The following is a 14,181-nucleotide window of genomic DNA, read 5'->3' as shown; positions in this document are numbered from 1 at the left end:
CACTACAGCAGTGGCATGTACAAATAAGAAAAAGAAGAGAAGACCAGTTCTATTCCCAGAGATCTTCTCTCCACTGTGCACTGTAGTGGAAGCTACTAATATAAAAGCTATTCATATCGAAGAGTTACTGAACTCAGTCACCAGTTGGGTAAGCCTAAAGCAAATATACCAATGCAAGTGGAGTCTGAAGAATGCCATTTTCATTGGGGCTTACAAATTTCAGACTCCCTCTTAAGGACCCGCTTACATCTATGAAGAATTGCAAGACAAAAGTCCCCTTTTCCAAGATGGAACTAAATCTCGTGTTGTTTCATACAAGACAAGCCAGCAAGATTGGAACAGCTGACCATCACATGATACAATCTTGGGGGAACATGAAACAGGACTCTCTTTGTAATGGTCTTTGTTTTTTTAAAGTTCTCTCGATTAATAACAGATCTAGGCCAAACTGAAAACATTTTATGTCTTTTTTTATTTTATCTGAAGTTTTTTTGTGAGGATATGTGTGAGGAAATTTTTTACACCAGTTCAATTATTTGTTTTATGATTCAGCCACGTCAACAAAACCCAAAAATTATTCATGGTATCTTATTGCTAAAGTTGAGCTGAAAAAACATTGTAATAAATACAAACTTTTCAATGCCCTGATCCTTCATCAGAATCAGTAAGCATGGATAGCTACGCTTTTATGGAGTACAGTATAGGCACAGGAGTTTGTGCTTGTTGAGCTTCATGCAGGCTGAGAGCCAATAATTTTAAGCTTTTTAGGGCATGTGTGCAAAGTTAAGACTTGTTCCAATTATGAAAATTTTCACTCATGTAATTAAATATTTACAAGACTGGACACTTAGTTTAGCACCACAAACTTACACAGTGCTTGACGAACTAAGCAAGATTGTTAATTTATAGATACATGTAATATTTTACATGAGATAGTAGGATAGAATTATGGTTTTGCGTACATATGTGCATTGTGAGTGGTTCTATGCTAAAAATTAAAGTGAATTTGTTGTTAGGCTGTGAAATCTAATGTTTGGTAAGGTAGTAATTGCATTCATAGGAAATGCAACCTTAACTAACTTAATAACATTTTTTTGTGGAGGGAGTTTCCTTTTGTTTTTTAAATGTGTGGGGGGATAAAATTAACTTGTTCTCTGAAGAGTTGTGATGGTAAATTTGAAGACTAAATTTAGTCGTTAGAGTGTGGAATGCAGGAATGTTCATCCTGCTTTAAGTGTAAATCTCAACACAATTTTAACTTAAGTCTTTATCAATACCTTCATAATATCCTAAAAGATTAACACTATGCATGGGTAGACCTAAAAATAACAAATGGATAAGTTTAAAAAAAAATACTTGAAAATTGCTTTATTTCCTATTTAAACGCCACAACTGGTATTCAGGTTTTTGTATTTTTATTGTGGGAATGTATGATGTCACGAGTACACAAAGCAATATTTCCTCTTCTACTTCAGTTGTTTGGGGTTTTTTTTTGTTAACTATTGCAGGAAAAACAGAAAACTATCAAATTTTTGCAGGGATTTTAAAAAAAACAACCTTTCAATTTCCTTTAATAATGTGTTTTTAAATATATTTTAAGTTTATATATTTCTTCAGTTATGGATTTGGAATCTTAAACAACTTTTTATATTTTAGTTACTTTTAAAAGTACATCAGTTCACTTTGAATGTGCTTAGAAAACTTTCTTACTCTCTCTTGCTTTCTGACTTTTGTGTTTTCTCTTTCTTCTTTTCTACCAAATTGCCCTGGGATTAAAATGTTAAAGCAACACCATCAATTTTAAAATTCATACTTGTATGTGCAAACTTTAATTTTTAATTTTTTTACAGTAGTATATAAGATTACTATAACTGAATGAGGAGAATATTTATTTTTACAGTTTGTTGACTGAGTGCTTTTGACAGAACTTCATGTAAAATCATCTTAATTATTTCCCCTGTATGGTCGGTCGGTTACTTTTCCCTTTTGTTTGCGTCAGCTCTTCACAAAGCAGAGGAGAGACATTTTTAAAAGAAGAAAATTTGATTGTAAAAACACAAAAATAGCAAGGGGAGTCGAAGCCAAATGTAGTATCTAAAACTTTTAAATATTTTTTTAAGTTGCCTAAAATTCAGTGTCAGTTATTTAAGTCTTTAGTTTGGTGTTGCTTACCACTGGCACAGTTCAGTAACGTGTACTAAATCTTGTTTTATTTCAGTCTCCTGCCTCTTCAACCTCATTCTTTTATCTTCACCCTTCTGAAGTTATTTATCAGCCACTAGAAATTGCACAGGACAGTGGATGTGTACCTCCTCCTTTCTCTCTAATGGAAGCTGCAGTTCCAGAGGTACTTTCATGGAACTTTTATATACAATATATATACTTATATGCAATAGAAACTTGAACATTTTTTATTTGAACCAGTTAAACAGAACCAATTTAAGTACAAACAATTCAGTGCAACTACATCAGCCATGCAGAAGTTTACAACCCTTTGCACTTTTTCTCCATGCCCACACTAGTATTGTTTTAAGTCATTGCAATCGCAGTGCCTCTTGGTTACCTCTCTCAGAATTCCTGGCACGGCTTCCTAGCAGAAACACTGGATTTTGAAATATTTTGAAAGGCTGCCACTGGATTGTGGGCAGCAGTGGGAGGACTAGGTTAAATGTTTCTGCTAGTTCCACATTCACGCTAACAGTTCAAAATGAATAAATCCAGACTGAACTGCTTGTTAGGACTGTTGAATGGTTATAGTCTGATCTGAATGCTTCTAAGAATATAAATTCGCTGGAATACTTTTCTGTGGAGGAACGTGGTGTTTGACAATTCTGGGGATTAGAATCGTAAGGTTTTCCAGGTTCTAAAAATTAAATCTTTTCTGCTGTTTTGTGCATATGAATCTTTACTTCTTAGTCAACAGCAATCCTTTTTTTTGCAGTCTTTTTTTTTCCAAAAATTGTTAATTTTTAGATTGGAGAGAAAGTATTAGAAAATTTCTGATAAAACCATTTGTTAGTAATTGAATATATAAGAAGTGGAAGGAAAATATAGCAATATGTTTTACTGAAAATGGAGCTACGGCAAAAGACCTGTACAATTATTTTGATATATTGGCATAGTATTCTTTCATTAAAAGAATTAATCACTAAAGCAGCTAGAAGGACTATGGGGAGGGGGGGGGTGAAGTCAAGTATTTTTCACTAAAAATTATAGCAAATGACAAACAGTATATGCAGAAGCCTGCACTTTTTTTTTCTCTAAAACAAATGTATATTGACATTCCTATGCAACTGCACACACTGCTCCTTTGCTGGCTAATTTTATATTTATCTTGCATGCTCTACCAATTGTGCATGAATCAGAAGGTTACCAATTATGTACAAAGAAATTTTAGGAGGCAGATCAACTACAAATAAAACCAGAATTAATTTAGGAAAACATGGCTGTATCATGCCTTCAATCCACAGGTATATAGTCTATTGATATTGGGGGAAGCTACATGCATACAATACACCTGTTGAAGAAAAAAGCATTCTGCATCTTTCCTGAGTAAATTTTTAAAACGAGCTGAAAATATTGGTTACGGAGTTTCAATATTAATATAATACATTTATATACTGTTCCTTTACAGTTATGAGTAAACTGAATTCATAGTACAGAAATTAATCTCTTTAATGGGCTTCCACGTTAGGAAGAAAGGTGGGTGGCACTGATAAACAAGTGTGCAATATTAAGTGATTTACCAAAACCTGTTCTGCAATGGGGGAAAAAATAAATTAAAAAAAATCCTTGATTAATGATAGGTAGTCAGGTTAACTTAGTCCACAATTTTTAGCGGTTTAAATCATAAGAGAGCTTACAAAAACATACAAATGTAGAGCATGCTTTTGTACTCTTAAAAATCTTCCTATAAAAAATGTTTGGTTTTTTTTTTGACAGCCATATTCTGATCATGGAGTTCAAGCAGCATATCACCAAGTTTATGCCCAGAGTGCCATAGCTATGCCAACACCTGTGATGCAGCCTGAGCCAGTTAAAGTAAGCTCTGTAGTCTTTTTCTTTTCTTTTGGTCTTACGTACTGCCAGGTGGTAAGTAAGGAGGACAAGAATGTTGCAGAGGAACTAACTATTTCTTTGCATTAGTTTTCACCACAGAGGATGTTGGGGAGATACCCACCTTGGAATTATTCGATTCAGGTAATAACTATGAGACAGTCAGAAAATAAGGTGTCAAATGAGGAAGAGCTGGAAATAATTGATAAATTAAAAAGTAACAAATCACCAGGATTTCTGAAGATGGAGGTTATCTGAAGAAATTTAAAAAATATGCCACCTCTTATGAAGATCAGCTGCTATTCCAGAGGACTAAAGGTTAACAAATGGCAGTACTTATCTTTAAAAAAGACTTTAGGGATGGTACAGGGACTTATAGACTAGTGATCCTTACTTCTCTAGGAGAAAGTTGACTGAAATAATAATTAAAAATAGAATTTTAAAATATATAGCTGAACTTGCTGAGAGAGGGACAGACAAGCACAGCTTCTGTATGACAAAATCATGCCTTTAATATTCTAGCATATTTTCAGGATGTTAACAAAAAGCAGGCGCTGCTTTAGCCTGAGGGTATTTCCCCCTTCCAAATATCAAAGGACTCCTACAAACAAATGAGCTGTGAGATCATCTCAAAGAAAAGGTCACAAGAATCCTTCATAATGCAAAGTATGTTAGGCAACTTAATTTAGGGGATAAATACCAGCTCCCCCAATAATGAATGGTATAGAAAACAAAAACAAGGGGCTATCCAATGAAATTGAAAAATAGATTTAAAACAGAAGGAAAAGGAAATACTTTTTTACATACTGTATTATTAACCTGTGGAACTAAATATCATTGAGGCCAAGAGTTTAGTTGTAATGCAAAAAGTAATAAACATTGTATGGCTAATGAGATCATCCACAGTTGTGCTGGATAGGTTTAAAGACAAATTAGATGTGGTATAACCCTTTGTGCTTCAAAGCATAAAGCAGCCACTAACTTTCTGGGGTTAGGAAGGGATTTATCCTTAAGGCAGGTTAGTCTTTAATTGTCCACTTTGAGGTTTCTTACTTTTCCTCTGAAACGTCTGGGACTGGCCACGGTCAGAAACAAGGGTATGGAACTAAAGGGATCACTGATCTGATTTGGTATGACTGTTCCTGTGTTTCTGTGAAAACATAATAGCACCTTACATCATCAAAACTCAGAACAAACATCAGTTAATGAAAGATTAAAATAATTGTATGTTTGTTGAGTGATGATCCCTTTGTGTATTCTACATGTGGGATACGCATGCATGCCATGTGCCCGAGTCCAGAAATTCTTCAATGCAATATTCGTTGACCCATACATGCTCAGTAGCTTCCCTCGTGCTCCCGACCGAGGATAAAAGAGGCAGTGTGGGTAGATGCCTCTTCAGTTCCTGCTTATCAGCACATGACCCGAGTCAGAATTGTGTCATCCTTCACTCCGTGCATAACCTGTAAAATAAACTCTTCGTAAATAGTTTTTATATCTTAGCTTAGTAGTTATAGTTAGTATAAGATAGTTCCGTCACCCGCCATTCAGGGAAAATGCTCCCCGGTCCCAGGACTATGCCCAGAATCCTGGGATTCAAAAATTATATCTTCTCGCTCCTTCTCCTCAGTGACAATCATCAATGATGCCTGTACGACGCACGTATGTCTTTGAAGTGCAGTATCTGTCAATGCTTTCCACCCAGAATTAGAAAGATCAGAGTTCTAACTAAAAATGTTCCTAATGGAGGAGACTGAGTCCTCGCTCTGACCTGGGCCTGGAATACCCTCCCTCTGTGTACATCAGCCTCAACCAACCAGCCGTGCCTCTCCAAGCACAGGCCTTGGAGAAGAACCTTTAGCACCAAAGCCCAAGGATTCCTCCTACAAGACTTCCCATGACAGTAAGGGGCAATCTCATGGGCGTAAGGACAGATCCTCACAGAGGATTGTCCATAAGAAACGCGTTTCCTTCCTTAGCCGGTCCAGCTTGGGTGAGATGTCACATATGGAACCCAGGGAACTGGCTCCGCCGAAGACCTTCAGGACTGAAGTGGAAAGACATACACTCTTCAGTCTCATCTACAATTACAGGTCCAGATACATCATTGGTACAACCTTGTTTATTCAAAGACCGACCGGCTGTGACAGACAAGCCTCATCCTTCAGGTGTTTCTGCTGGAACTCCCCAGACTCTCGGCCATACGGAGACCTTAGTACACCATAGGATATATTCCTCTCCTCCCCGCAATCTCCACTCCTTTCAGGCCTTCTCCTCCTGAGGGACATTCTTATCCCAGAGTGTGATCGTTACTGATGTCCCAGGAGCAGTTACATCTCCACCCATCGGGCAGGAGCGCCCAGTACTGATGGAACCACCACTGCAAACTTGGAATTGAAGGAATCAGAGGAGACAGCTGCACCGGTATCTCCAGTAAGGCACAGGAGCCCTGACAAGCTGTTCTTACCATCCCTCTGGATATAACCCCCCCGCCCCCAAAGGGAGCTGGTACTGTTTGCCCGGGGGGCCACCATGGCCAATGGATCCCTCCTTGAGGCCTTATTGGGGCCTTTGGGACCCCATGGCAGGTGACCAGACCTCTCTCAGGAATTGTACTGCTCCACTCCTCTCGTCAGCTAGTTCCATTAGGGTACAAAGAGGAAGAGCTGGAACCGGTTCTGAGGGGGCTTCCTCATCATCTCCAGACAATGCCATCACTCCTTCATCAACTTCCACCATTAGTATCAGGAGCTGTTGCAATGGGTCACTAATGGTCCACAGGTCCTATTTGAAGAGGTCCAGCACTCTCAACACCAACTCTTGGACTTTGCAAGTGCAAGGACCGACCAGGGTGGCCCTTCCAGTTAACAAGGCTATATTGGAACTGGCCAGAGCAGTTTGGCACACACCAGCATCTTGTGTTCCAACACCAGAAAGAGCCAAAAGATGATATTTTGTTCCTGCCAAAGGAGCTGACTTTTTGTTTTCCCATCCTGCCCCTAACTTGGTGATGATACAGGTAGCTACAGAAAGAACTCAGTTTCCAGAAATTTAGCCACAGGGCTGGTCATGCAAAGGGACTTGAGGCTCCAGTTGTCAGGCTTTTCTAGAGAGGTCCACCATCTACGACTTCCCTTTTGATGAGTCCAACCTTTTTAATGAAAAGATGTATAAATCCCTGCGTTCTCTAAAGGATTCAAAATCCACTCTGTGATCCCTGGGAATTTACACTCCATCCCCCGGAGGAAACACTAGAGACAGCCCTTTAGACCAGTGGTTTTCACACTTTTATTCTGGGGACCCAGTTGAAGAAAATTGTTGATGCCTGTGACCCAATGGAGCTGGGGATGAGGGTGTGGGAGGGGAAATTTGGGGTGTGGGCTCAGGGTTGGGGCAGGGGGTTGCCTGGGAGGAGGATCAGGGCTCTGGACTAGGGGTGCAGGCTCTGGGGTGGGGCCAGGGATGAAGGGTTTGGGGTGCAGGAAGGGGTTCTGGGTTTGGGGGGCTCAGGGCTGGGGCAGGGGATTGGGGCACAGGGTTGGGGCCCGGGCTTAGCTCCGGCGGCTCCCAGTCAGCAGCACAGCCAGGGTGCAGAGGCAGGCTTCCCATCTGTCCTGGCACTGCAGGCTGCAGTGTGCCCTGGAAGTGGCCAGCAGCAGGTCCAGCTCCTAGGCAGAGGTGTGCAAGAGGCTCCACATGGCTCTCGCCCGCATGCACCACCACCCCCAGCTCCCATGTGCCGGTGCTCGGGGCAGTGCACAGAGCCTGATGGCCCCCCTGCCTAGAAGCTGGACCCACTGCTGGCCTCTTCCAGGGCACAGCGCAGTGTCGGAACAGGTAAACACTAGCCTGCCTTAGCTGGGCAGCACCGCCGACGGGACTTTTAACGTCCCAGTCAGCAGTGCTGATAGGGTCCCTGGGTGCTGAGGAAGGAGACCCAGTGCCTTACATGCTGCAACCCAGTTCTGGGTCATGACCCGAACTTTGAAAAACACTGCTTTAGACCATGACCACCCCCTTCACACATTGCATATTACTAGCATCCACCTGAGTCTGCATAAATGACAGAGGATTCAGAGGTCCCGTTCCTCAGATCCCTCCACTTATTTCCAACCACAGCCCAAAGGCCATTTTTGACATGCATGTCAAGACTCGCGTATCACCAATGATGCCATCAACTTCCTCTCCTGTCATCTTTGGAGGATGTCTTACTTCATTCGCCCTCAGCTGGAACAAGATCACCAGACAGAGTTGGGTCCTGGAGACTACCAGGGATACTTCATAGAGTTTCTTTTCTTCCCTCTTCAGCAGCCGCCTTCCTGATCCCCCTTTGGGAACCACTCTCACCAACGGAGTCTTCAGTAAGAGGTGGAATTCCTTGTATTCTGGGGGTTGATAGAGTGCGTCCCACCTCAGGACCAAGGGAGAGGGTTCTTCTCCCCATATTTCCTAATCCCCAAAAAAGACTGTTACCTGCACAACTTAGGTCTCTCGCCACCACTACTCTCTCTTTTGGGTGCTCAGGAAGTAAGGGACCCAAATTTACTCCTCTCTGGGTTCCAGGCTCTACCCCTCCATGTGCTCATGGCTAACAGCCATTCCTGGTGGACTCAGGGCTCTACCGGGTCTTTTCCTAGTGAAAGAGCCTTACACAATAATATCCTTAACCTCTATTTATTAACAGTTACCTAAACAGAATACACACATTAAGCATACAATGCTCACCACTCCTGAGTATGCAGGTGATCTTCCCCCTAGTGGCGAGGCAAGGTTCATATCACCTGTAGCTCCTCTGCCTGGAAGCAATCAGACTTTGGAACTGGTGTATCAGAAACCACATTACAATACAGGCTACATACCTGCTGGATGTCCACACCTCCCTGACAAACAAGGTGAGCAGGTGCTTATCTGCAGACTACAAATGGGAGATCCACTACACAGTTCTAACTAATATATTCTCACAGTGGGGAACTCCGTTGGGGGACCTCTTTGCACCCCAGATTAACAAAAAGCTCTCTGGGTATTGTTCCAGGGGAGCCATAGGCTCCTCTGGATCAGATACACCTTTCCTCCCATCCTTCTGCTACCACAGGTTGTATGGAAGATCTGCTGCAACAGAGCCACCATCATCCTCCTAGCACCCTACTGGGCCAGACAGTTCTGGTTCATGGAATTCTAATGATGCGCACACTATCAGGATCCACCTGTTTCAGGATCTCCTAACTCAGGATGGGGGAGAGGGAATGGAGATCAAGCACCCCAACCTGTGCTCACTCCACTTCACAGCCTTGTATTTGGATAGGCATTGGAAATAGAACACTCATGCTCCCACCCATCCACCCTGCGTTCCGGAAGTAACTAAAGTAGAAAAGATTCTACTAGAACATGCTACCTGGCGGCGTTTTTTGGCCTGGGTATGTTCCCACCAACATTCACTAGGTGCTGTGTGTATTCCAGTTAGTCTAGACTATCTCCTTTCCTTAAAATCTTCAAGTCTGGCCCTGAGTTTACTGGAAGTACACGTAGCAGCAATTAGTGCTTTTCTCCCTCCAGTAGGGGGACTTTCTGTCTTTACATACCTGGCTACTGTGCAATTTATGAAGGGCTTGATCAGGACTTTCCCACCGGTCATTAAACCTATACCTCAATAGGATCTCAATCTTTTCCTGTCACCACTCACAGGTCCACCTTTCGAACCTTTGGCAACGTGCCATGACCCATCTGTCCATGAAAGTGGCACTCTTAGTGGCCATCACTTTGGCCAGGAGGGTCAGTGAGCTAGCAGCCATGATAGCAGACTCTCCTTATACAGTATTCCACAAAGAGAAAATTTCCCTTGGGTTATAGATTGTAACTGAGTTCCACATCAATCACTTACTTGTATTCTTCTCAAAACCCCATGCTTTTCCCAAAGACAGGACACTTCACTCCCTTGATGGCAGGAGTACCCTGGTGTTCTGCCTCCAAAGAACCAAAGCCATAGCAGAAAGATGGCATGAACAAGCCATATCCTCAGGGGATTTTTAAGTGGGTTTTGGGATGCATCTGAGAATGCTACAAAATAGCAAAACTTCCCCCCTCTTGGGGTATTACAGCTCACTCCAGGCGAGCACCAAGCTGCCTCCAAGGAATCCTTATAGAAACACCTCCAGCTCCAGAATTCACCTCCATTTTATAAACAATGTGATAAACACAGCCAATCCTTTTATATATGTGTGTGAGTTCCCTTTCATTGCTCTGCACGGTGGACTTCCTTGTAAATAGGAAATTTAAAAATTCTGAAAAATCTCCCATTAATGGAAGACCTATATTCATTAGAGATTTCCAGTAGAGGGGGCTAGAGCATTAAATATAGTCTTGAATTAAAATTAGGGAGCTAGAATAAAAAAGTCAGAGGCTAAGTATGAATCTGTGAAGAATACTACTTGTAGGAGTGATTCATACACTCAAGAAACATCTCCCTTTTCTTTCTGTAGCTCATCTTCGTAACTCTTTTTTATATTTTTATACATAGTAAGCATCTTCATCAATGTTACTGGCATCGGTAAAGTAAATTGGAGGTGTGATATTTCATTAAATCCTGATCATGTATGCCCCATACCATTAAGTGTCATGATGATCATGATGCTTGTAGTATTCAGTTTACCTTCTACTTCATGTGTACAGAAGCTTTAAAAAATGACTTTTGTGAGATGCTTATTTTCTACACTTTTTTACTGAACCATTCTTTGACATGATATTCATCTGCTTTATTAAAAATTGTTGTGTAAAAGTTAACCTCTAGAATAAAGCCTCTGCTGTTAAGTTAGATTCTAGATGAGACAGATGCCCCCAGATGGAGACATATGTGCCGATCAAGTATAACAGATGCCAGTGTAATCAACCATATGTTGTTTTGGGGTTTTGTGGGTTGGGTTTGGGGTTTTTTGTATTTTTTTTTTATACTGATGGTAACACTCTTTATTATGACTTGTAAGTTCTCTGCAGGAAAGTAACTTTTTATCTTGCAAGTTAAGTCATTTTGCTGTCAAAGGTAGGCAGGTTTTTCTGTTTTTTTTTTTTTTTTTTTTTAAGGATTTTGCTTTCTTTACTGCCTGAGATTGTTCTAAGATACTGTTAAAAAAAATTAAGGACTGCAGTCATATTTTTAGCTTTGTCTAGAATTGAATCAGAGCATTTCTAAGCATGAGGATCTCTCTTTTTTTGTTGTTAGAATAGGCCATATCAGCTATTTAATCCAGAGTTATACAAATGTAACTCTCCTAATATTTCCTTACATGTAATTATTTCCATCCCCTCACTATTTTTGTAGCTTCTCTCTTAACTCTCTTCATTTTCTCAACATCTTTCAGCTAATTAGGAGCCCAGAACTGAATGTAGTCCAGTCACAACCAGTTCAGTTCACCAGTGGATTCAGAATTTTCTAGGGTTTTAAATAAGCTACCCACAGTTCTAATTCATGTTGTTCAGAACATCGGAGTTGCCACTACTTTTGTTTTTAAATGGCCTTGGTTTTTTCACCTTGCAGGAATATGCACCGGGTGAGGAGGAGCAAAGACCCATTAAAAAGCAGGGGGGGGCCATGTGCCCCCACTTTTTAAAACCTTGCTGGGAGTGAGTATACCATAGTTCAGCTGGCTGGTATCTTGGTGACCTGTTCTGTGTTGTGCTGCAGGCTGGCAGCCAGGCCCTCACCTGCAGACTGCAGAAAGTGTGGGGTGGTTCCTCCTGGTGCTGGGGACTGGCCAGATTCAGGAAACAGGATAGACCCATCACCTGAGGGCCAGTGGGGAGGGTAAAGTGAGAAGTAGGGTGGGAAGGTAAAGGTTCCAGGAGGATTGGGAGACAGACTCCAGGAGAGCTGAGTAGGTGTGGGGGGGCAGGGTCTCAGAGGGGAAAAGGAGGGTTAGGCTGAGGGTTAGGTGGGTGGGTGGGGTTGCACACTCCAGGACCATCAGACTGGTGGGTGGGGGTTGCCTGTGCATGCACACACACTCTCTCTCTCTCCTCCCACCCTTCCCTTCTAGCACCCAAGCCTGCAGGTCTGGAAGGTCATTCTCTCTTTACTGCAATAATGTATGAGTTCTGCTTTACATTAGGAGCACTTGGGTTTACTGCACAGTGACTTTGAGCAACTCATATCAAACGTGCAATACATACATATTGTATGTATTTTTATGGTATCTGGGCACTGCACAAATCAGGTTGCTGCATTCTCTCACTTTGTACCAATGTAGCTTAGGAGCAACTCCCATGCCATAAATGGAGTTAAACTGGAGATGAATGAAAGGAGAATTACGCTCTGAATGTTAGGAGTATTGAGCTGTATGGATAAGACAAAGTCCTTCCACAAATTACCATAATAGATTCATAATTTTAAGGCCAAAAGGCCCATTATAATCATCTAGTCTGATTTCCTGCATTTCACAATGTGATTCCTGCATCAAGACCATAACTTCTGGTTGTGCCTTGTTTGCATCCCTTTTAGATTTGTCCCTAAAAGCAACCATCTCAGTCTACAGATTGTCTAAATAGATCAGACTTTGCATTTAGTGCTGTTATGGCAAGGCGTTCCTTTACCAAATGGTCTAAAAGCCTTTTCTAATAGGACAAAGTTAGCTTCTACATTTTATGTGGAAAACCTGTGTCCATTTCTGACATTTCCAAAGCTGTGCATGGGACTCATAATTCAAAATCATTCTTTTTATGTTGGAACTAAGCTAGGTGCCTGTTCCAAGAGAACAATTCTGAAATCTGAAAGTACTGCTAGTCAGTCTTGTAGGTGTGGTGATCATTTCTTCTTCAAGAATTGTCTCTGAAGATGACTCACCTCTGAGTGGAGTGTCCTTGGGTTCAGGAAAGATACCTGGACCTTTCAGTCATGTTTGTTCTGAGAATTCATTTGAATTCAAAAGACTTTCAGACTTTGGAATAAAACCCCAATGAACCAAAATGCTTTGCTTTATTTATAGTTAATATAATTAGGGCTATGATTTTATTGTGGCATTTTTTAAGGTGAAGTCATGGGATGGGCATTGTGAAAAAGTCAGTAGCCATTAATATATACTCTGCACTTTTAAAACATTTTTTACCAGAAATCTCAAAGTATTTGAATTAAGCCTCACAATATACTTTTGATGTGGGTAAGTATTATTATACTCATTTTACAGGTGAGAAAACTGAGGCACAGTGAAAATAAGTGTCTTGCTCAAGGTTACGCAACCAGTCTCTCACGACACTGGGGACATAACTTATGGGTTCTGTCTCCCCACACAATCTGCTTGTCTCAGTCTGTAGAACAGAAATATTGTTAGAACTCCATTGAGTAATTTTGATGCATTTCATATTAATGTGTGTTGGTTCAGGGAAATGTCTTCTGTCTATCTGTACATTGTTTCCTTCTGTACTCTCTTTACCATCTATTCTTTTTCTGTATTTGTAGTCTGCTCTCATTTCAGCTTAGTTTTTCCCTCCAGTTTCTCTGATCTGTATATTCTCTCTCTTTACTTGACAGACATTGTGGAGCATTCATTATTAAGCCATTTTGGCAGCTCTACTCAAGATGTACTGATTTTCTTGTCCAGTCCTTCCCACGTGGCCAAGATCCATCTTCAGCGAACCAGCTAGCGGCTGCCCATTGTGAAACTTAGGGTCAGTTCATTCTTTGCAATGCCTGATTGTTGCAAACTGGTTAGGTATCAAGTGTGCCAAAGTATAACCAGCCCAATCTGCTGTATGTTTGTGTCAGTTCCTTTATTAATCTGAACCAGTTGTCCATTTTTATAAAGCAAGTTGTGTAATCCATATCATTCATCCTTGAGACTGTGAATCTTGCGTATTTTTCCTCCACCAGTTTTTTCTTCCTAGTCCAACTTCCCAGGATTCTGTGCATGTTTTGAGTTATTTTTCCTGAAAGTATGATTGATTGTTTAAAGTATTTTAATATTTTTTATTTTTGAAACCTTGTCTTTACGTTGAAAATTTAAAATTGAGCCATTTTTACTGCCAGATTATTCTATTTAAAACTTTTTGACATCCTGTTTCTCTTCTCCTTTGTTAGTAAGCACTCTATCCCTTTCTCCATCCATCCTATTTTGAGTGCCCACCTCTAATTTTTAACATTAT

The 14,181-nt window shown here is 41.0% G+C and overlaps 1 protein-coding gene across 1 annotated transcript in view; it reads left to right on the top strand.

Moving 5' to 3' along the window:
- The window catches only part of BOLL (boule homolog, RNA binding protein), a gene marked incomplete at its 3' end in the record, with an annotated part of 80,780 nt that overhangs the window by 55,601 nt on the left and 10,998 nt on the right, over window positions 1–14,181 (top strand). The window contains exons 9-10 of the mRNA XM_084643493.1: window positions 2,219–2,347; window positions 3,943–4,041. Coding sequence (XP_084499619.1) covers window positions 2,219–2,347; window positions 3,943–4,041 — 228 coding nt within the window. The remainder of the gene's footprint in view (window positions 1–2,218; window positions 2,348–3,942; window positions 4,042–14,181) is intronic.

This window comes from Lepidochelys olivacea, assembly GCF_965140295.1.
Source record: "Lepidochelys olivacea isolate rLepOli2 genome assembly, chromosome: 11".
Classification (NCBI taxonomy): Eukaryota; Metazoa; Chordata; order Testudines; family Cheloniidae; genus Lepidochelys; species Lepidochelys olivacea.
Note: the sequence above shows the minus strand (reverse complement) of the source record. Positions and strands in the feature narration are given on the sequence as shown.